Here is a 23,994-nt window from a genome sequence, read left to right on the forward strand (position 1 = left end):
AGAAAGTAGAAGCCCAAATGTTTTATCTAGAAGCAGCAACTGGCAATTATATCAGCGAGAGAGAATGCGGCATACTGCTTTGGAGTTAGATGCTAATCCCCAGTTCCATTACTACTGAAGTACTAAGCTAAGTCACTTAAGACACCTAAATGTGTGTTTCCTCAGCTATTGAGTGAGTAATCACATTTCTTGATTTAATAAAGTATAATAGCATAGTTAGTACTCAACAATTAGTAATTCTTTCTCCAGCACCCTAATTTCATAGCAGAAGAACTGGGCCAGAGGTAGGTAAAAGTGACTTGTCTAAGTTCACACCGCCAGTGGGTCGGGGGTCAGAACTCTGCCCCCAGCACCCCACACCCAGGCCAGAGTTGTGTCTGCGTTTAAATCACAATATGTCAGTTGTAAGAAGAACCTTATTCAGATAAGAGGGGTCCTGTTGTAGAATGGGAGGAAGTGACATTATATAACATCAGAGTTTAAGTTTAAAAAGTGTTCAATTTCTGAAAGAATTTTATGCAGATTTCCATATATATGTGTATATATCTATCTATCTTAAGAAACATTATACGGTAAAATGTAACATATTATAACAACATCAATTTTCCTATTAAAACCTTCTGAAATTTAAAGCTGTTTCTAGGCTATATATAGAGCATTGTGTTTGCCTCCTGACAAAGTATAACCCGTTCTTTGGTTCTTTGTAACAAAAACAAACTCATCAGCCTGCAACTACTTCTAAGTGAAGTTGAGTACTATTTTTTCAGTATTCAACTTAAAAGATCTCTGGCCAGCAGACTGAAAGGTTTTATAATTGCCCGTTGAACTATGATAGTTTGTTTCCAGATGGTGCCCTTCCTTCAACCTGCACACAGTCTCTCCTTGTTCAGAGCTATTCAACCTCCTGCTGATCCCGCTCCCCCATCCCTGTTTAAGGCTACAGAGAGGAAATCCTAAGGAGGAGACTCCCCCCACCAGTCTCCAGCAATTTTTTTGGTGACGTAATATGTGGGCTGAACTTGAGTCTACTGAGAAAGAGGGAATCACTATTCAAGAGTACTGTATATACAATCTGGGTCAGCTGCAGCTGGTTACGCATTTCTCCATGTGGCAGACAGAGCAAAGCCACAATGCTTTCTCTGCTGGATTAAAGACAGCCCACAGACCAGAACTTCCACTCCACTACTTAAAATTACATAGGTGGCTTGTCAAATTCAATTGATTAGTGTTGTAAGAAGAAAAAGAAGTTCCTCATTACAGCTTGGATACAACGGTCCAAAACAAAAATGCAGTTGCCATTAAAGTCACAGACGAACAAACTTCTACACTGACTTTTAAAGGCAAGAATAAGAGCGGCAAGTTTCTGGGTTTGCTTAATCAACAGATGCAAAAAGGTATTTTAATACTTTTAATTTTTATTAAAAAATTCTAATGTAAGTCAAAATGCCTAGTTATTGTACGTTAGTAGAAATTTCAAAATCTCTTATACAAAGAATTTTGGAATATACTAAAATTTATTTCATCTGAAAAAAGGTTTTGCTTTGCAACTTTGTGTAAAAACTGGTCACTACATACTTTATAATGATTAATGCATTATTTAAGGTTCCATTTAATGATATTTAGTGTATATGCTTATAGAGTAATGCAAAAATGCTGGGTTTCAGAAAACAACTGTTTTAATGTCATGAGAGAAATTTTTAACTTTAAGTAAGATTCATGTATAAGGCTTATAGCAGTGATTAAAAACTAAGGGACACAAACTTAAATAGTTGTAAACATGATTAATAGTTGTAAACATGATTAGTCTCGCTTCACATAGCTACAATATGTGCTAAAGATTTATATATACTATTAAAGTATAGCTTAAAAAAACACAGCTAATACGCTATAAAATCAACTGAAAAGTGTTGCAACAATACCTCAGCTATAGTATAACCAAATATTAAATAGAAATCCTTGTAAAGAAATACAATTCTATTTATTTCTTGCTAAAACTCAAAATTTTAAATATTTTCCCAGGTTTATATGTTAACAGAAATGAAAACTACTGTTCAAGTGAAATTACTTGAAAAAGTTATTGATAAACAAAAAAACTTAAAACCTTACAGATTAGGATTGAGAAGAAAAAGAAAATGTGATAGAAGTATTATGTAAATCAGCATTAACAATAGAAAATAAAAACTCAGAAGACACAATTAGTTAAGTACCTGATTAAAAGACCAAAAATATATATTTTTTACATAGAAGTAATTTTGGTAACAATACACAAGAAGTTTCTTTCAATATTTTATCTGAAGGCTTTAAATGTATTATGAGAATTATTAAAAATAAAATTACTAGTTACTAATAGTAAGCTTTAATACCAAAGACACTTAAATTTGTTGTGATTTGAGGATCCTCTGTCCTTTTAAATATTAAAGATATTAACTGTAGAAATCTTCAACATACAAATAATAGTAAAGCTCAGATTTCTTCAACTTTAATTTCATGTTCTTTCCTTAAAGATTCTTGACTCTAAATACTGCGAGGATCTCTCTTACACATTTTTACAAGAAATTCTGATAAAATTTCCAAGCAATACCGGATCCTGAAATACTTGTCATGTCTTTTTTGCTGTCGTTTGCTATGAAAAATGCAGGACCTCATTAAACCTCAGTTCTTCCTGAGGCCTTAGGGAAGCATTTAATCTAAAACCCAAATCACATAGATAACCAGTCTCTTCCCAGAACGTAATTCTCAATCTAGAAGTTCTTTATCTAAGTCATCTTCAAGGCTTCATAAATTTAAGTTCATTGCCTCATGCTGTTTTCAGTGCGCGTCACAGCCAGTTCAGTGCCTCTGTGTATTTACCATCTGAAAGGAAGTAAATCCTGACTTATTTCTTCTCTGCTAGCTGGCAACGTAGCAACTATGAAAAGTATCAATAAAATTAACCCAAAGCATGGAAGACTTTTTTTCCCTAAAAACAACCAAGCAAAGACAGATTTAAACTTAAGTATACTGTAACGAATTTATAATATGCTCTTGGGATCTAGGAAAATTGTAACATATACAGAAAGGTTTTATGAGGTAACACAGATTTATGGATCTTTCACTTTTAAAACTGAACATATGTGGGAAAATATTAAATAAGAGAATGTTTTCAGAAAATGTAACAGTAAATGTATTTTTAAAACGAGTTCTTTATTCATGACGTAGCTAGTCTACTACTTAAGAAATGTGGCTCCTCACTCGGCTTTATGTGGACAACAAAGTCATTACTTGTATAAGGATACGGGCGGGAATTGTTATTTGTTCTCAAAAAATAAACTTTCAGTTGCCTCCTTTAAGTATTAATTTAGGTCAAATTCTCTTACGGTAGACAGTGATTTGTGTCATGATTTCATCGCATAGGAACCCACCAAGAGCCAAGGCAGAGGACCCCAAAAGGAAGCTGTTGCTGTTGTAATTTAGATTCATATTTTCACGTTTTTGTTCTTCCATGACAACACTGGTGCAGAGTCACAGTAACAGCCTTGGATTCTAGGCTCTTAGCTGTTTCAGAAAAATCTGTGTCTGAGAGGAATGCAAGCTTTTCAAACAGAATGTTTTCATAAAATTCTGCTTGTTTTGAAGTTTCACAATATTTTCTGAGTTTTCCTTGTTTTGATAGCTTATTTCGTAGTGCATTATTTATTAAAATGTTATGATCTAAGAGTTTCCATTCTATTATGAAAGTGAAATAAATGGATTTGAGCACAAGGTAAGTTAACTGTGTAGAAGAAATGCTGCACGTGAACAGAGGAGACTGATGGTTTCTAGTTTACTGCCCTCAGTTTTTAAATAAAACCATATCTAAATTCCATGAATCTGCAAATATCAGGAGAAATCTTTTGTTTTTTGTTTTTTTGTTTTTTTGGTGCAGTTAACTCTAGGTAGTTAAAGTCCTTCTTTAAATAAAATACATAGATGACTTTTAAGGTCTAAAATTTCTACTGACGTCACAAGGCAAAGCATGAAAACAAAAAACTAAAAGTACTCATCCAAGTGTGCTTCTGGCTATCAGCCATCAACAGAAAGCCTTTAACATAAACATGGAAATTATACTCATCCTTCCTGTCTTGATTATTTAGTAAAAGAACAGTAATTCTCCACACTCAATCCATTCTTTATTTTCATTACCACTCCATTTTGTGAAAAACAAGAAATACAAAGTTAAAGACTCCTGTAGTTATGACATGGCTAGGATAAAAATCACAGGTCTAGAAAAGTTACAAGTAGAAGATCTTAGTCCCCTTTGAGTATTTCAGCTTCTCCAGGACTTTATTCCTTTGCAAAATGGCATACATTTACTTCCCAGTGGTGTTGTTAATGCAAATAGTTAACTAAGCACACGTAAATATAAGGGATTGTTAGTGCTGGTGATAGAAAATGGGAGAGAGTATGTTGCCACATGATGTGGTGGTTAGTGGAAAATATGAACCCTGGAGTTTTCCACCTGGGTTCAAATTCAGGCTCCCTCTCTTAGAAGCTGTGTGACTCTGGACAAGGTACTTAACTTCTGGATGCCAGTTTCTTCGTCTGAAAATGAGGATCACAGTCTACCCCAGAAGGTTATAGTGAGAAGTGAAAGATTTAATACATGGAAAGGGCTTCAAACAATGCCATTTAACAAACATGCAGTCAGAGCTGCGCTTATTGACCATAGGCGTAACAACGGGGGACCTGGCTTCTCAAATGAGAAAACACGTACTCGGGTGGACAAGGGGATAGAAAAGCTCCATCTTAGTATATCCACTGCCATTCTTTAAAAAGAGCAGATAGGAGTCAAATTTATAAGTGTGGGGACAACAGCTTCCTAATGAACCTATGGAGTGACGCATCTTAGCCATTCTACTGCTACTACTCTTTTGGAGTTAACTTGAGAGAAAGGAAGCAGCTTTGGTTCTACTATTTCTGTAGAAATTGTGCTATAGAGGACAAGTATTTCTCATCCGCCACAGCGAAAACGAAGCATGCTAAGCACACATTTCAGCATCTGTGTCACTGCTATACATACTCTCCGAAGAGCCAGGGAACCTGAATTCTAGATCTAGTTCTAATAGTACTTCTTTGTGTGGCCCTGGCCTTCCACATGCACACGGGTTCACAGAGTTCACGAATGACATGGTCTCTAAGGCTTTTCAACAATCGTATTCAATTACAGATAGTTTCTTTCCTTGGTAATGATTATAGAAAATTATTAACATTTTACTAAAACAGTTCAGTAGAACCTATCAGAAGAATGAAACTGCCGAATCACATATAAGCTTAAAGCACATATAATATTATGGTTTAGGAAACACAATTACCCATAATAATGACTACAAGCATTCTATCACTCTTCAACTTGTCACCGATCCCAAAAGGACAGGCTACAAAAACAAAAATATGATGCTAAAACTTTCCCATTTTAGATTTGTCTTAAAGTGTTTAATGTGAGAGATTAAAAAAGGCATTTGAAAGGGCTAATTTAATTGAAAATGCACAACATAAATACAAACCACTGAACAGTAAAGTCACCTAGTAACTTTTAACACTAATCAGGGAATAATGTTTTAATTAATGCCTTACAAACACTGTCTACCATTTTAGAATTTTAAGATAGCAAGTGAGCTTCTTGAAGGTAAGCAGAGTGTCTTCTTAGGGTCTCACAAGCCCCCAGGGCACCTGACAGCGTGCCCTTGCACGGAGAGGCACTCACCCAAGTCTGCTCTCTGAGCCAGGGAACAACGAGCAGTAAGGTGGCAGCCAGAGAACTAGGCTCTGAAACCCACTTCTTAAACAGATGCGAAGGCACCACGTTACTGAGTTTAAGAAATCGGTAACGTTAACCCTGGCCCAACTTACTAACGTCAACAGGTACTGTTTTCCCCTTAGATCCTTTTTTATGTTACTGACTTTGAAAGTAGATTAATATTAATTCGCTTTACTTTTCCCCTTCATTGGTTTGTTTTTAAAAAGACGTCACACAACCTCATTTCACAATGAAGGCTTTTATCTGGACTCTCAGTGTGCTACTCTTCCTGCTGATGGGCACTGGACACTGCAGAGGAGGACAGTTCAAAATAAAAAAAGTAACCCAGAGGAGATACCCACGTGCCACAGACGGTAAAGAGGAAGTGAAGAAATGCGCCTACACATTCCTGGTGCCTGAACAGAAAATAACAGGGCCAATTTGTGTCAACACCAAAGGGCAAGACTCAGGTGCCATCAAAGACATGATCACCAGGATGGACCTGGAAAACCTGAAGGACGTGCTCTCCAAGCAGAAGCGGGAGATAGACGTCCTGCAGCTGGTGGTGGACGTGGATGGGAACATAGTCAATGAGGTGAAGCTGCTGAGGAAAGAGAGCCGGAACATGAACTCTCGCGTCACCCAACTCTACATGCAACTGTTACACGAGATTATCCGCAAGAGGGACAATTCACTGGAACTTTCCCAGCTGGAAAATAAAATCCTCAATGTCACCACAGAAATGCTGAAGATGGCAACGCGGTACCGGGACCTGGAGGTGAAATACGCTTCCTTGACCGATCTTGTCAATAACCAGTCCGTGATGATCACCTTGTTGGAAGAGCAGTGCATGAGACTGTTTTCTCGACAGGACCCCCACGTGTCCCCTCCTCTTGTCCAGGTCGTGCCACACCACATTCCTAACAGTCACCAGTACACCCCTGGTCTGCTGGGGGGCAACGAGATACAGAGGGATCCCAGTTATCCCAGAGATGTAATGCCACCACCTGATCTGGCGACTTCTCCCACTAAGAGCCCTTTCAAGATACCACCAGTAACTTTCATCAATGAAGGTGAGTTACCGTTTACTGTTAAAAATGGAAGGACGAGGTTCGTATGTTTTATGGTTTATGAAACAATGCTCATAACAAATGCTTATTCATTTCAGTGATCTAATTCTACATGAACATTAAAATTACTATTTTTGTTTTCTATTAAACAAGAATTGAACTTAAATACATCTTTCAACTTTAAGACTCTATAAAAACAGTATATTCTGTGAAAAAAAGTAGTCTTCCATCCAAATCCTTACAATCCAAGTTACTAGCGTTGTGACAGGAACGAGTCCATGAGCCACTCCTAACCTCTATCCAACCATCCAATCGGCCTCCAGCTAGGTCCTCACCACTGCTCAACAGTCCTTTATGTACCTCTCACTGCTCTTCCCATCATCCTCCTCAAAAGGAACACCTCAAAATTTGCTTCCACTCTCCTTAAGCCTGTAATTATACCTCCTTATTACCTCCCTCTCAGCAGATTCTCCATCGCCTGCTCTACTGAGATGAAGGCTTCTCAGGGCCCAGGTTCTGTGTTCTTTCTCATCTTGAAAACATCTGCACAAATCCTGTGCCTTCTGGCCCTCAGTCTCAAGACGAAAAGGTATCTCTCATCTTTTTCACGGCTACTCAAACTACAATTTGTTCCTTGTACCCACATAAGCATAAGTAAGTTTTCACTGCCATAAAAAACCCTAGAACTCATCCTAATATCTCTACCTCTATTGCTTAATTTCATTCCTTCCTCTCTTTATCCATTCAATATTGGTCACTGATCTAGGTGCCTAGAATAGATGAATAAAGCTCATCTTTGTTTCAGTCTAGAAAGCTCACTGCTAACTTTCTCAATATTTTACACTTGAATCCATTTTTTCATAAGCTATGAAACTCCTGAATTCTTTACAAGTTGACTTGTTTCCTTAGAGGAAAACACCCAAATGCCCCAAAGCTAAAAAACAAACCAAACAACCACCCCCCAAAAACGGTTTATATATATATATATATATATATATATATATATATATATATATATATATATATATATATATATATATAAAGACTATGACATAATTTTAGATAACAACAAAACGCAGAACAGAGCCTGGAAACACATACATCACAAAGTGGCTGTTTGTCTGCAGCAGTGGACACCACTGACCATGCACATCTCTGCTTTCTTGGGCCTCCACATCATAAGATTCTTACTCTTCCCACTTCTCTAGGTCCTTCATCGGCTTCTTCTTCCTTCTCTTATGTCTTAAAAAGCGTTTCTTCAAAATATTCTGCTTTCGATGTGTCATACAGCTTCAAGGCTACAGGTATCACCCTGCTTGGGTGATACCTCCTGCCTGGAGCTCTCCCTCCTGCTTCCAACCAAAGCAGAATGTTTGCACCTGGATATTCTACCATCACCTCACATGTTGCTGCTGCTCCCTCTACTGAAATGCCTTCTTCTCGCTTACCTGTCAACCTGGAAAATTTTAAGGCTTATCTAAAACAATATCTTAAATGTTACACCTTCACAGATTCAGACAAACATATCTAGAAGACTTTCCCCAAATTGCTGACTACGTCTTCAACATGTTTTCTGTGTCATATTACACTGGGATTATTTGTTTGCAGCCTAGCTTCCTTCTAGACTGAACACTCCTGAAAGAAAGTGAACTTCTTTTCATTCTTTTATGTCAAACATCTAATCAGGATCAGGTTTGGCGTATTGTGCTCAGCATGTTGTAAGCACTGAAATAAATACCTGAGGAGTGAATGAATGAATTAGTACCTAAACTCTAAAAAAATCTTTTCCCCAAAGTGGCATGCTCCTTTTAGAAATAAGTAAATTATTATTATAAAAGCAGTATGTTTACTGAAGAAAACCTAGAAAATACTAATAAACTTATAAATCATTAACATTTTGGTAATAATCTTTTTCTTTTTTCCCCCTCTCATAAACGTGGTAATCAGTATCTTGTAGCTTTAAAAAATAACTTTGTTCTGCCTTTTCTTTCTCTATGATTTTATCTTTGGGATACATTTCTGTAAGTAAAACTGATGGGTCAACTGATCTTGATTTCTGTATTTTGATTTATGTTACCACCCATTTCTGAATTCGCTCAGCTCATCTTTGATAACTCCCTCCTGCCCGCCCCAACAGTCAATCTGAGTTCTATTCATGCTGATTTTCAGTCTTTCGGGGTCGTGTGCGTCATTTCTATTCAGAGCCAGAATTCTAGTTAGATCCAAATTATCTATGACAGCAGCTAGAGAGAGAACTGCTCTGTGCCTCAGCTTCCTCATTTGTAACATGGGGGATAATAATAATGCTTCCCTCATAGAGTTTAACACTCGAGGAGTGCTTAGAACAGTGCCTGGCACTCCAATGTTAATTCTTGCTAAGAATTGTATGATAGCTTGCCAACTGGTCTCCCTCACTTCATTTTCTCTCTCCACCAAAATGTGTTCTACATTGCCAAAAGATCAGTATTCTGATTACATTACGACCACTCTGATTACATCACACTTAAGCTTAGCAATTCCCCCACTGCAAACAGAAAAAGTCCAATTTGCTTCGCCTAAGTAAGAATAGTATCCTCCTGAAAAGAATCAATCCACTTTAGCTTTCCTTCTATTAATTTCCTTCATAAAAACCATCTGCTTCAATAAAATGAATCAACTGTCTTCTAAATATCTTCCGTGGTTTCTGCCTATTCAAATCATCAGACTCAGACTAAAATAAAATAATACTAAAACAATAGCTACTCGTCCTTGAAGCCCTTGTTGATCCCACAGGCCTGAAGGGACTGCTTCTCTCCATGAATGTCTCCATTCTCTGTAACATACTTCTTATGTTCCCGCTTGACTTATGAGTTATCTTTACATGTACACACAGGACTTACGTACACATCTAAGTAAAACGCCTTCCGACTCTAAGTTCCTTCTTGGTAGATGGATATTGTCTCTTATTTGCAGATGCCAAATGGATGTTGATTGACTTGATTATTACATTTTTATACAGCCTCTTAAAGTTGTCATTCCGAAGACCTTCGTGAAAGTATTTTAATACGTTCTATTGTACTGGATTAATTTATTTTATACTGTTCTAACTCTCAGTAACAACAGGCTGGATTACCACTGAATTACGTAAATGATGATCATTGTTACTATCCCCAACACCCTTTTATTTCTAAAGGAAAGATGTGTATAAAATGATCCACTGGGTATAGAAGGAAAAAAATATATATTTATTTTTGATATCTTTTTAAAAATGTATATTTTGTGTAAACTTCTAATGCATATAATAACAGTGTAGTAGTTTATACACATAATTTATAAATAAACAGAACTGAAGTGTGTGGATTTTTTAAATAATTACGTAAATAAGGAGATGACTGTTGTGATTTTCCCTGGGTGCTGATTTTTAAGTGGATGGTGTCACCAATTCTAGAAGAAATTATTCACTTTTTCATGCAATGACCCACTAAAAAAATGCTTATACAAAATGAGATATATCAGTTCTATACAGTGAGCTGTAGTGCAAGAAAAATCTAATATTATAGAATTAAATCCCATGCTGGGGATTCAGTATTTCAAAAATCCCATGAAACAGACTTTTGCTTTAATGAAACAATGGTGTATATATCCCTAATTAACCAATCCCTAATGTAAAAATTAAGGACAGGCATAACTTTTCCTGTTATTCATTATTTGTTTGTTGTTTAATTTAACATTAGCTTTTTATTTATTTTATTCTATAAATGTTAGTCTTTACAATTCAAGGACATAATCAGCTATACCATAAGAATGTTCATTTCATATGAGGGAAGTACACAGAATTCAGAAAACTTGTTTTTTTTGTTATTGGTCTTCAGTAAATCACTTTGCCAGTCTGTCTCTGTTTTGTCATTTGTACAATGAGCATGGGTTGGACTGGATGATTCTAATATCTCTTTCTAGTCCTAATAGTCTGTGATTCTTATCAAATGTAAATTACTACAAGCAACAATAGACTTGCTATTTTCATATATATATGTATGTATATATGTATATATGTATATATAATGTGCTAAAATCTTTGCTCATATTATTGTGTCAGACTGGAAAATATGTCTCAGCTGCTTGGGTGCTTGCACAAAAAGGGCAAAGATGGATAGATATTGTATTTCCACAGGCTTCCGGCACCCAGAAGGGCATATTACTGTACTCTATATGTAGGAACATGACCATTCTAAAGTCTCCAAGTGCATAACTATTATTTAAAAAGTGTTTTAGCCCATCACAAAAAGAAAAATACCGTATGGATTCCACTTATATGAGGTACCTTGAGTAGTCAACTTCATAAAGACAGAAAGTAGAATGGTGGCTGCCAGGGGGTGGGGTGAGGTGGGGAAGGGGTATGCAGTTTCAGTTTTGCAAGATGAAAAAGTTCTGGAGATTGGTTGTACAATACTGAATATGCACTAATACCATTGAACTGCAACACTTAAGTTATGTATATCTTACCATTTTTTTTTAAAGGTGTTTTAATGAAAAGCAATTTTATATATGTTTTTAAAACAGTTATAATAAAAATACACCACAAAAGAATAAACTTGTTATGAACTTACAGCAAATGTGGCATAATTTTGTTAGCTTAAAATAAATAATCCAGAAGCATTACCTTCCCTTTACCTTAAAAACAAAATGTTTGGGAATGTCACTACACACCTGGAAAATTGCCTCAATAAAATTCTTAAGAATAACAAAATTCTTATGTTATTGAGTGGCTATATTTTAGGTTAATCTTTTATAAAAGAAAACATTCCTCTTTTACAAATGGTATATTTATAAAAACAAGTTCATTCCTTGTACACAAATGGAGTTGTGGAAGTTTTATCACAGTGTTTTAGAGCGTAGATCTGAATATCAGGAAACCTCGATTCTGGCAAGGATTTTCAGATGCCTTTTTTGTAAGAGACTGTGGTGATGATTAAATAAGGTGACGCACATGAAAATGTTCTGTGTATGGTATGACCATCACTGATTATTACATTTTTTTTTGTACACTTCTCTATATGTGCCTTGCCTTGCCATGTATGGAGACATAAAAGATTGAAAAATTAAACTTGAAAAGCAGTCATTAGAAATTAAAAATATGCTTTTTAGTGGGTAGTAAGCTAATTTTCAATTATGTAAAATGTTTCCTATTCATAAACTTTGAGATGTAATTGATTTCAGTGGAATACTTATATCAACACTTAAAAGAAGACTGGTTAATAAGCAAAGGAGCTACTGGAATATGATTCTATTAACCAGTTATAAAAATCAATAAATTATTTAATAATTTCAAAAATAAAAGCTTGGGTTGCTGCATTTTAAACTTAGATTAATAGACAAAGTAATTCATATTATTACATGAAAGAATCTATTATCACTTTAAAAGTATTTGCTTCAAATTTCCCATTCCAGAAATGCTGTTGAATATATTTATCTTATACTTAACCCACAATCCAATTAAAAAATTTACCTCTCAAAAGATTTTACTTGCTGACCAACTATTTGAAAGCTCTAACTTGCATATATATTGTACTTGTATAGATTTCTCCTGTTTCTCCTATCACAAAGAGCACAGGATTGGGGGGAAAAGTAAGAAAATAAATGAGGCATGAAACAACAAAAAGATTTTCCTTTTAACTTAATTGAACAATTTATAGAAAAAGGGCATGTATGTTAAAGATGGTTCCCAGTAAATGTGCTATTTGAAGTATGAATTTTTTTTAAACCAGCTGTTTTGTTCAAAATATGGCTTTTTTATGAAAACTACACATTGGGAAATAATGTGGCATGACTGCTCAATATTTTTCTTTCTATGAATCAGATCTACTAATTGGAATTTGTTAGTCCTATACAAACTTTAATCATCAAGTAAACTGAGGACTGGTTCTTCAAATTCAATGCACAGAAGCCCAATTTCCTGCCTTGAGAAGACTCCTACTATGTGTCACGGAAGATGAAGAGCACTGCAAGATTACCATTGCACGATTACTTCAAATAAAAAAGGTTAATAAAATCCCTATTTTAAAAGAAAGGTATTTTCAGTCCATACCCTTTGAACCATTATGAACAAATTCCTAAATCACGTCAATTAGTTTATTTCTGACAATATGCAAACAAACAAGTTAAATTTGATCTCTCAAAAATGAAACTGATACTTTCCTACGAGTCATTTAAGAATCCCTATTAAACAATGTTTTTTATGGTATAGAGAAAGTAGTAAAACATTTAATATAAGAACGATTTATAATCTAGCTCTAAAGCAGAAAGTAAGTAAGATATGCAAGTAATAATAAGAAAATATTTCTGCCAAGATAAACAGCGTATGCTGGGCTAACACAGGTTAATGGTTTATTTATAAAATAAATATCAACAAATACCAAATTCTGGTATTTACTATCTTTACTGAGGAGGAAAAAGGTAGTAATAAGCACCACTTTTATTAATTTTGTCCACATGTACTGGGGAAGGATTGCAATTAAATCTTCCTAAGCCGTTATATCAACTAAATCTAACAGGCATCCAAACTGTCAACATGAAGCCCACTACAAAAAAGTGGGCTGAAAATTAAAGTTGAAGATAACTTTAAATGTGTATAAATCGAAGTCTTACAAATCAAAGCTGGTTTTAGAAAACCCATAAACTCTCCAATTTGCATAATGAGTATCTGAGGGCCTATTATATAGCAGGAAAAGAACAAATGGCATTTTATAAATATTCTGTCAACATTCAAAACCTTGATGTTTCTGAATATTTTATAGCATTTCACATAACCTACTGAAAGTCCAACTCATGAATATATACTTAAATGTAAAATGTAAAGGGTCAAAACTACACTCAAATGAGTGCAGAGTAAATATTTACAAAGAGGACATTCATGGAATAAGCAATGCAAAGCTCACAGTTATAGAGTAAGCAAATTTCTGAAATGAGAGATATATTTATGCGTACTGCAACAAAACCACTCCATGAGTACATTAACTACAATACTAACAGGTTTTAAAATAAGAGCAACGTTCCTCAGATATCCTGACAGAATATTCTAAAAGAGACAACTTAGGAAAATCTGACTAACGTTGGAAATAACCACGATGACTATACTTTTAAACTGAAGGCATCAGCTTCAGCTCTGAGCTCTACGTGCCAGCCTCAGCCACTGACATTTCAGACACACTGAAGTGTAACTCCTGTAAACCAAGCGCTGCCCTGTCTGCCCCTCAGCACACATTACCCATGTGTGGCCTTCATCAGAGCCCCACCCACAAGCCCACCTCCTAATCAATCTTCAAAACTCAGCTCAAATATAGGCAGACTCTGATCTCTTCCCTGCAAACCTGGCTTAGCTATTTCTTAGTAAGTGTCCCAAGTGCAGAAGTTTGATGTCTAACTCCATGGAAGTATCTGTCACGTCGTAGTGACATTATCTCTTTACTCGCCACTTCCCCCTTCCCACTTGACCCTGTGGTTGTTTCCTTATCACTTGAACCTAAAACGGTTTCTAGCCTATAACAGAAGCAGCAAAGATGTTTCTGGAAAAAATAATGCAGAACTGAGGAAACTACTGTGGCTACCAGGAATTATTTGGTTCAACAAATATTTGAGTGCCTAAGTGGTCTTCAACTGTGGACACACAACCACAAGATACAGTTCTTGTCCATAGGTAGTTCTATGAGTAAACAAATGACTATTATTAGCATGCACTACACAAGCCAATCTAAAACTGGACTTGGAAACCATACTTTACTTTTCCTTTCATTTCATTCCCACATGAGATTATTAAAATTCTGTAAATTTCATCCTATCTGAAATACAACCTCTACCCTTCTCTGACTTGATGTAATGTGAAGTAGCTCATGTGTGACTGGCAAAAAAGAGAGAACAGTATCAGTAAAACAGAGAGGTCATATTGGTTCATATGGGATTTTTTCCAAGCATATCAATGTTTTGTGCCATAACTGCAAATGAATACAAAGTATGCTAACAGCTAACATCGGCTGTCGTTTCAGAATATGAGGTTTTTCAGGAATATGTTATTCTCTACAGTAGAAAGGACTGTATATTCATCTTCGATTAGCCACATTGAAATTATTAAACAAGCATATGCTTATTAAATAGGCTACTTAATTATTAAATAAGCCACAACTGAGTGTCAAGGTTAGCAAGGAAGCAGAAAAGAAGGGAACATTCACTGATGATTACTACTTTGTTAAGTATTGTGTTCAAGGCTCTGAATGCTTTATAATTTAAATTCAATAACTAGAAAGTTTTATATTGAAGATAATATAAAAATAATTTACATTGTATTGAAATGAAATGTGATCTAATTTATGGCCTGTCTGATAAGCTCAAAACATTATTTTTATCATAGTCCTCATGAATATAAAAGCGTAAATTCTTAACAAAATTTTAGCCAGTCCAATCCAGCAATACATAAAAACAATAATACACCACAACCAAATTGAGATTAATCCCAGGAAAACAAGCTAGGTTTAACATAAAAAATAAAATCAACAGGATTCCTTACAATAACAAATGAAAAAAGATAAACCATTTCATCACCTCAGTAGATAAATAAAAAATCTTTGACAAAATCCAAAACTCATTCATGATACAAACTCTCAGCAAATTAAGGATAGAAAAGATAAGAATTTTTAAAGTAGTTATTATAGCTTAAAGGAAAATATGTTCATAATGAATGCAGGATTGGTAATCTCCGAAGAGAAATAAAAACTATAAAGAATGAAACTGAAACTCTAGAACCAAAAAATTCAATAAAATAAATAAAACTCAAGAAAGACGGAATTCTTTCCAGTTTCTTAAATTTTTTACTAGTAATCTGTAGTGCTTATGGTCACTGTAGTATCAATTTTAAAAATCTGAAATATATATATCAATGAAACATAACAAAAATCTGGACTACATAAATTGATCATCTCTTGGTTTTTGTGTGTGGTTTTCAATTTCTTTATATTTAAAATGTGAAGGCAAGTTAACTGATTTGTTTACACAACAAAAAAATTACTGACAGGCTGCTACTAATAGTTAAAACACTGATGACATGAAGTCAGAAGAAAAACAAAAACAGTCTCTGTCCTCAAGGAGCAATGTAGAGGAAGAGTTCAGAGACTCTATGAATCCCTTCTAATGATCTAACTATATAATTATTTAATGAGATTAATTCTACCCCAAAAAGGCCCCACAGGGACCTGTATATACTTGTCACAGTATAGATGACACCTCTCAAAATTTCAACAATCCTATTAACTTTATAGTACAGATTTTCTTGTATGAACTTTACTTGACTAAACTCTCTATTTTCACATACTTTCTAAAAATTATGTCAAAATTTAAAAATTTCTAGTGAAATAAAAAGTTTGACAACTGACATTTCTAGCCTTTTTTGTTGTTCTAATAGATCTTAAGGGTAATTCTTATTTCTGAATCACTTAATATTTTTACATGCTTATTAAAAAAAAACAAACAAGGATCAAAACACTGCAAAAGGGTGAAACTAAAGAACGTTCAGTGAAACAGGTTTTCTTTAAGATCCAAAAATGCGTATCACAAGTTCAATAGTCAGAAGACACTCTACATATGATTTTACAAAATGTTTTGTCATTTTAAAAGATAAGAAGTACTTATTAGTGGTTAAAAAATAAGGAGAGAATCCATAAAATTATGAAATAACACAGTGGCAAATGTAACAGCAGGTCAGAGCATGGAGCCAGGATTCGAAAGAAATAGGCTGAAGTCTAGGGTTTATTCCCTTCTAGACACAGGACCTTGGACTGGTTCACTATTATCTAGAGAACATCTGTAAATTATCACAGGGTCACAGTGTAGATTAAATAAGAAAATTACTGTTAGTCACATAAATTGATACAACTCTTCAGAAAGGCAAATTGCCAACATTCCTGAAATGTATTCTCATGGACTGTTGTATGGGGGGAATGTTAGAAGATTCTATAAGTTTGGGAAAGTACGGTTTATTTCAGGGCTTTTGTCTTTAATATGTGAATGTACATTGTGAGTTTCCAAAAGGATTAACATAATATTTAGCAATTCTGAAACTTATTTGACCATGATATGCTGTTTTCAATGAGTATCTCAAAGGACTAATGTATTCCACCGAAATTAAATTTCAAAAACTGTAAATTGGGCATTATGAAGAGCTGTAAAAGTGTCACATTCTTTTGATCCAGTAGATCAACCCTACAGCATTTTTATAAGTATGAAAAAAAATGAAGCCAATAAGAAGATACTTTGTACAGTGTTATTTATAATAGCAAAAATCAGATGAAACCTCAATGTTCAAAGATAGCAGAATAAACAATGAAATGTCAACATCAAAGATTGTATAACTACACCTACTATAAGTGCTAGTCCCATGGAAATGTTTGTTAAAATAAAAAGACAGAATCCAATTTTCTATGTGTGTTAGAACTATAACAATATGAAAATGTATGTGTATGGACAAAGACTTGCAAGAACAGTGGAAAAGGAAACAAGTTAATGTTTTGGATGGTGGGGCTGGGGTAATCTTTTTATTTATTTTTTAACTTTGATAGTTTTGTATATACAACAGATAAAAAGGGGATCTGTAAAAAAATATACAAAGGTAAGACCCTTGAGAACTATTTTAATATGGCTTTTTTCCTATTAAGTTTCCTGGCAACCAATGATATTTTAATTACAGGACCATTCAAAGACTGTCAACATGCAAAAGAAGCTGGACATTCAATCAGTGGGATTTATATGATTAAACCTGAAAACAGCAATGGACCAATGCAGTTATGGTGTGAGAACAGTTTGGATCCTGGGGGTTGGACTGTTATTCAGAAAAGAACAGATGGCTCTGTCAACTTCTTCAGAAATTGGGACAATTATAAGGTAAATCAGTGACACAGACCTCGGGGAGAGGTAGAACAAAGCGTTCTTCTAACAGTAACCATTCTATGCAATAAAAAAGACACACAGTTAAAAAAGAACTATATGTTTTTCTTTATCTACATTTGTCAAACTGATGATTCTCATTTCCAGTTTTAAAGTCAAAATCAAAATGTAAAAAGGAAACTGAAGATGTACTTTAAAATGACCTCTTTTAGTCTGGATGACAGTGTGTGTGTGTGTGTGTGTGTGTGTATTCACATATATATATACATACATACACATATATACATGTATTTCTTAGACTACTCTAATTCCATCTTCTAAGATAACTGCTTTTTTGTTTATGAAGCAATAATATAAAGTACAGGACTTTATATTGATAATCGTGCCACCATATTTTAAGTTGATGACGCCAGACCCTGGGGCTTGTAGGGGAGTAATGCACAGCTAGGTTTTCACGTAAGACTGGTATTGCATGATTCCATGACACCAGTTTTGGAAAGGTGAACAGCTAGTCTTTGTTGATAATTCTGACGTTCATCATGCTAATTTTATGAGTGGTATATATCTTCAGTTTAAGGAAGGCAGATGGGAGAAACTGTATTTTCTAGGTGGTTAATTCTTCAATCAAAATTGTGAAGTAACATGTAATTACTCTTAGGTGCTATTTTACTGGCAGCTAAAAAATGAGACATTAATATATTCATATCAAAGTTGTACAAATTTCGAGACAAGTAACTAGGAAAAAGGAATCCTGCAGCACAACTTCCTCGAAAATACATTTTAGTGTTAAGATCAGGTTTACCAAACTTACATTCTGCTGCATACCTGCAAAGGCAAAGGCTTAGTGAAATAGGGCAGTTAATTGATTTTTTTCAAACATTATATACTAGTTTTCAAAGGGAGAGGATCTCTGAAGATCATTTTATCTTCTTATATTTACTAATTTTACTTGTAATAGAGCTAATGAAGATAATATGTTCTAAAACAGACACTATCATTTTTATTGAATGACCATAATAAGGTTAGGTATCTTTTTTGTTTGACCATGGTAGGGACAGTATCTACACTTTTAGAAAAAAAATGGGCTCTTTGTACGAGAGAGATCAGGAACCCCTTTCAAGGCTCTGAATAGTACACTAGTTAATGTTTTTAGTAGCTATGAATAATTTTCAGTCTCTTCTGCCTTTGTCTTATTTGTAGGGTTTGAAACTGGCTGTGCAAATAAATACTACTGACAAATTAAGAGAAAGCCAAACAAAACAAAGTGACTATGTGGGGCGTATAAAGATCAGACGATCTACTAAGATGGAAGGAAATTCATATTCCCACTTAAATGGCAAATATCTTTCTGCTCTCTAATGTTTAAATGTTGTCTATAAAAAAGTTGACCATATCCATACTGATTTCTGTACTCGTCATATTCTTTGTTCCCTGACAGAAAGGGTTTGGGAACATTGATGGAGAATATTGGCTTGGATTGGACAATATCTACATGCTTAGCAATCAAGATAACTACAAGCTGCTGATTGAGTTAGAAGACTGGAGTGATAAAAAAGTCTACGCAGAATATAGTAGCTTTCGTCTGGAACCTGAGAGTGAGTTCTATCGACTGCGTCTGGGCACTTACCAGGGAAATGCGGGGGACTCCATGATGTGGCATAATGGGAAACAGTTCACCACACTGGACAGAGATAAAGATATGTATGCAGGTGAGTCAAACACTGACGTGTACTCTTTGTAGAACCACCACCTACTAGGCATGAAATAGAACCCTGTGATTAAAGTGTGTACACCAAAAATCTTTCCAGAAAAGTCACTTTGGACTCAGTCAAAGGGAACAGAAGCTGCTAAATGGAATAGCTTTAGGATCTCTTCTAGAATCCCAAAGTGTGAACTCTATAAAGAACAGGGTTCTCTTGTTCCAACTTGGAGGGGTAAGGGTGGAAAGCAAAACAAAAACTCATTCATCTGGAAATAAAACTCTCAAGTGCCTAAAATTCATACCAAATACTAACTGGACATGTGCCATGCGCTACTACTGTAGGTGCTGAGGGCACAGCAGTAAACAAAGTTCCTGCCCTTTGGAGTTTACTGTCTAGGAGACAAAATGTTTGGTCTGGTGGTGACAAGTACTCTAAGAGTAAGGGAACAGAAAAGTGGTGGGCAGCAGGGAGTGGGGTGGGGGCTATTTTATGTGGAGTGGCCAAGAAAGGCTATTGTGCGAAGGTAACAAGGAGAAAGACACTTCTTAGTAAAAGGGAGCAAGGAGACCACTGCGACATGTGGCATAACAATAGCAAAAGAGCTCCATTCAAAGGGGAAATTAATGTTAGAAAGAATCAATCAGGCCAGCCACGTAACATAATTTTAAATTTAATTTTCATATACTTTTGCCTTTTTAATCCAGGTTTCTGGTTCTGATAAAGGGATACACCCCCCCCCCCCCAAAATGATTTATAGTTCTGTTCGGCTGTATTCTTGCAAGCAGCGCATAGGCCTCTATTTTAATCTATTTCACACAAGCAAAGACGAAAAAAGAGAGAGTGATATGACAATAACATATGCCTTATTCATAGAAACCCATTTAATTGCTAGTAGTTCCATTTCATTTTACATTATTTTTTGCTATTTTGAGAATTCAATTTCCCCCAAGCTTTATTCTCTTTAAACTCCCTATCTTTCCTTCCCACTCTGTCCAGTTTCTCCCTCTTTCTCTCTCACACACAAACAGTGCTTGCATTTTATTTACCCTACTACCTAGAAAATTAAATCACTTAAAAAGAAAAAGGAAAAAGAAAAGAAAAAGCAAGTCCTACGCAAGCAAAGGGCAAGATAAAAAGGGCAGTTTATGTTATCGCTCATGTGGTTGACACCACAAAGCAGCAGTAATAGAATAAATGAAGAAAGAAAACTATGAAGATGAAGGTAACGGAACTCAGTAAGAAAAGCTCAAATTAAATTGTTCCAAAGCTAGAGTAAGCTTTTGATGGTTGGCAGAGAACCACACTTAGAGAAGAAACTTACTCTGATATCTCTATTTTTCCCCTCAAAGGAAACTGCGCCCACTTTCATAAAGGAGGATGGTGGTACAATGCCTGTGCCCATTCTAACCTCAATGGAGTATGGTACAGAGGAGGCCATTACAGAAGCAAGTACCAAGATGGAATTTTTTGGGCCGAATACCGAGGCGGGTCATACTCCTTGAGAGCAGTTCAGATGATGATCAAGCCTATTGACTGAAGGGAGACAGTCTACAACCTAAAAGGAACTCCATATTTTCCAGTTCCTAAAAATGTAAATGTTACATGTATATTGTTTTGCACAATTCATTTCTACAGATACAGTTTTTAATGTTTTTTACCATAACTATAAAAGGGGATTTATGAATACAGCTTCATCTTCCTTTAGTATTCTGCAGAAGATCATTATTATCCATAACCTAGTTATTTTAAAAATTATATTTACTAAATACAGGCAAAGTTTGTTTTCTAAAATGTAAATATTTGCCACAATGTAAAACAAATCTTAGCTTTATTTTAAATCAAAATTGAATATGTGTTCAAGATCCTTAACAATTTATTTAAAAACTTTACATGAGATTGCTATTATTTCCAATGAAAAAATAGTTTTGAGATTTCAGCTAAGTAATATGTTTTATTTATAAAAATATAGACAGGAAATTAGAGAAAACTCTAGTTTTGCCAATAAAAAATACATTTTGCATTGAATAAAAGTTATTTTAAATTGAATTTGTACTTTCTACATGAAATGATTAAACATGAATTTTTGACAACTTATTTTATGCTAACTTCCCAAAAGAATTAAAGTGAGCCACAGTATTTCAATACATACTTTTAAAAACAAAAAATAGATGTATATAATATTTAAATAATCAATTTATAAAAAACAGACACATACAAATTAATTTTTAGTATTATCTTCATGATTTGCTGAACACCAAAATCTCCTGAAATGCATTTTATGTTGTTATATCAGCAAAATAGTGATATAAAAATGCAGATTATTTAGTAAACCAATGGTCTAACAGATCTGAATTATAATTCTAAGTTTATTTATAAATACTTCACTACCCCCCCCCACCCCCGCCACTTACTGATCCTTCTTAACTGGAAAAAACCAAGCCTGCTATTCAAGCAGAAAGCTTGGGCAGCTTTATAAGCATTACTGCACACTCATGGATGGGACTAAAACAACTTCAAAAAACTTTTAGATATTTTCCCAATACCGAGATTCAACAGCTTCAGAGCAGAATCCATAAGGGTTTATCCAGTCCAAACTGTTAATTCCATTTTATAGTGCGTGTATCTTGAACCCATTTTTGCAACTAACAACATTATTACCAACCTTCTGAAACCATTTGCTTATTTATAGGTGACCTTTACTTAACCCATTGTAAACTCAAAAATTTTAGAGAAATCTCATGAGAATTGTACTCAAATGAAAAGAAAATCCAATCAGAACTGAAGACATTTGAACAACTCAAATCTACCAACATGACCAATGCTTTTCCTCTGTCACATCTCAAAATAAAACTTCTGCTCAGAGAGGCTAAGAGAACATCTAAACCCTATAGTGGCATTATTCGTTGTTTCACCTAGGGTCATCTTAAAATGGTTTTCCAGTCCATTCCCACCACCCCCAAAACAAAACAAAACAAAACAAAACAAAACAAAACAACAAAAAATCTGCTATAAGATTTCTGGGAGGAATTAGGTACCCAATTGTCATACGAAATCTTAATTGAATAAAACTTTACTAAAGCATTTATTGACAGAACTGTAGCATTTCACTTAAACACCCAAAACTCTATCAAAGATAAGTCTTACAGAATTCTCATAGGAGTATTAGTAAAACTAGAATAATGTGAAAGCCAACATACAAATTAGAAAACTGGGCTGAATGCTAAATTGCCTTGGCCACTGGTCCCATTCCACCCTCCTTTACAGAGCTGACACAGCTCTGCTCTGGAGTTCTTGGACAGCTTAAGAATAACTTAGCCAAAGTGAGTTCCTTTAGAACAGGAAATAAGAAGCAGTACTACATGATGGTTGAGTGTAGGTTCTAAAGTCAGAACTGCTTGGGTTTGTGGCCCAACTCTACCATTTACTAGTTGAGTTACCTTGGGCAATTTATATACTCTCACCTCAGTTTTCTTATCTATAAAACAGGGATAACAACAGTAACTAGTTCACGTGGTTGTGAAAATCAAATGAGGTAATACACGTGGTAAAACACTTAGAATATACCTGACACAAATAAGGATCCAGCAGACTTCAGCTACCAGGTTATCATTCCTCATCGATGTACTTGCTGTAATACCTGTTATGGTGCCTTGACATAGTAGGTGTGATCAATAAATGTGTTAAAAGAAACAATATTCAAGTTTTCAGACATAAATTTACATTGATCCATGATCTTCATTTGCGAACCTAATAGAGCTATGTCAGCTTTTATAGCAGGTAGTTAAGAAACTGGACCATAAAAAAAGAAAAAGGAAAATTAAGACTAGCCATAGTAGGAATGTCAGCCTAATGAGGATCTTGCGAGAGATTTAATAGGTTGCCTGTGTGGTAGGAAAGGTCTGATAGCTAGCTACTTTGAAGGTTTCCTAGGAATAAAAACATGGTTGCCTTACCGTCCATAAGAATGAACTATAACCTTGAAGCTAGTTTACAAAAGGATTCTTTATATTCAGTTACTTTTAATAAATGAAATGAAGCTTATGTTAAAAATGATTTAGACTCTGCTGTACTCAATGGGAGGACATCAATGACAATGAAACTTGGAGTCTCTGAGGCAGACTTTTTAAAACTCGAGATTTTGGATAATGACAATATTAGACACCACCTTGAAATTTAGTATATATCTACAAATAAACTTATCCCCGGGCTCCAAGCCTGGTAGAGTACGAAGACCAAAATTTCAGTCTAATGTTCACTTGACTCCATGAGTCATGGTATGAGATTGCTAATTCTTCTAGCATTCTTCTTCTTAGGATTTCCACTGGTGATAATATAATAAGCCTGTAAAGACTTAGCAACATGAAAATGTTTTAAATTACTTGTAAATCTGTACTACTGTAATATTAGTTTTATATACTTAATAGTAAGTTAAAGATTATTACACCCTAACAAGTTTTACTCTTTTATTTTTAGGGTCTGTGAAAGATAACTAAGTAAGAAAAGACTGATTTCCACTTATAATGCTATGACTCCCTGCCCCCCAAAAGCCGTCTACAAATAA

At 34.9% G+C, this 23,994-nt stretch overlaps 2 protein-coding genes across 3 annotated transcripts in view; one reads left to right on the plus strand and one right to left on the minus strand.

The window, feature by feature from the left end:
• The window catches only part of RALGPS2 (Ral GEF with PH domain and SH3 binding motif 2), a 131,051-nt gene that overhangs the window by 36,745 nt on the left and 70,312 nt on the right, over positions 1 to 23,994 (minus strand). The window lies entirely within an intron of this gene.
• ANGPTL1 (angiopoietin like 1) lies at positions 839 to 22,391 on the plus strand. The gene is made up of 5 exons (XM_081026134.1): positions 839 to 1,394; positions 5,983 to 6,828; positions 17,534 to 17,727; positions 19,169 to 19,439; positions 20,783 to 22,391. Exons 1-5 carry the CDS (start codon positions 1,385 to 1,387, stop codon positions 20,968 to 20,970), a joined length of 1,509 nt encoding a protein of 502 aa, XP_080882260.1. The 5' UTR covers positions 839 to 1,384; the 3' UTR covers positions 20,971 to 22,391.

Source organism: Rhinolophus hipposideros, assembly GCF_964194185.1.
Source record: "Rhinolophus hipposideros genome assembly, chromosome: 19".
NCBI classification, from domain to species: domain Eukaryota; kingdom Metazoa; phylum Chordata; class Mammalia; order Chiroptera; family Rhinolophidae; genus Rhinolophus; species Rhinolophus hipposideros.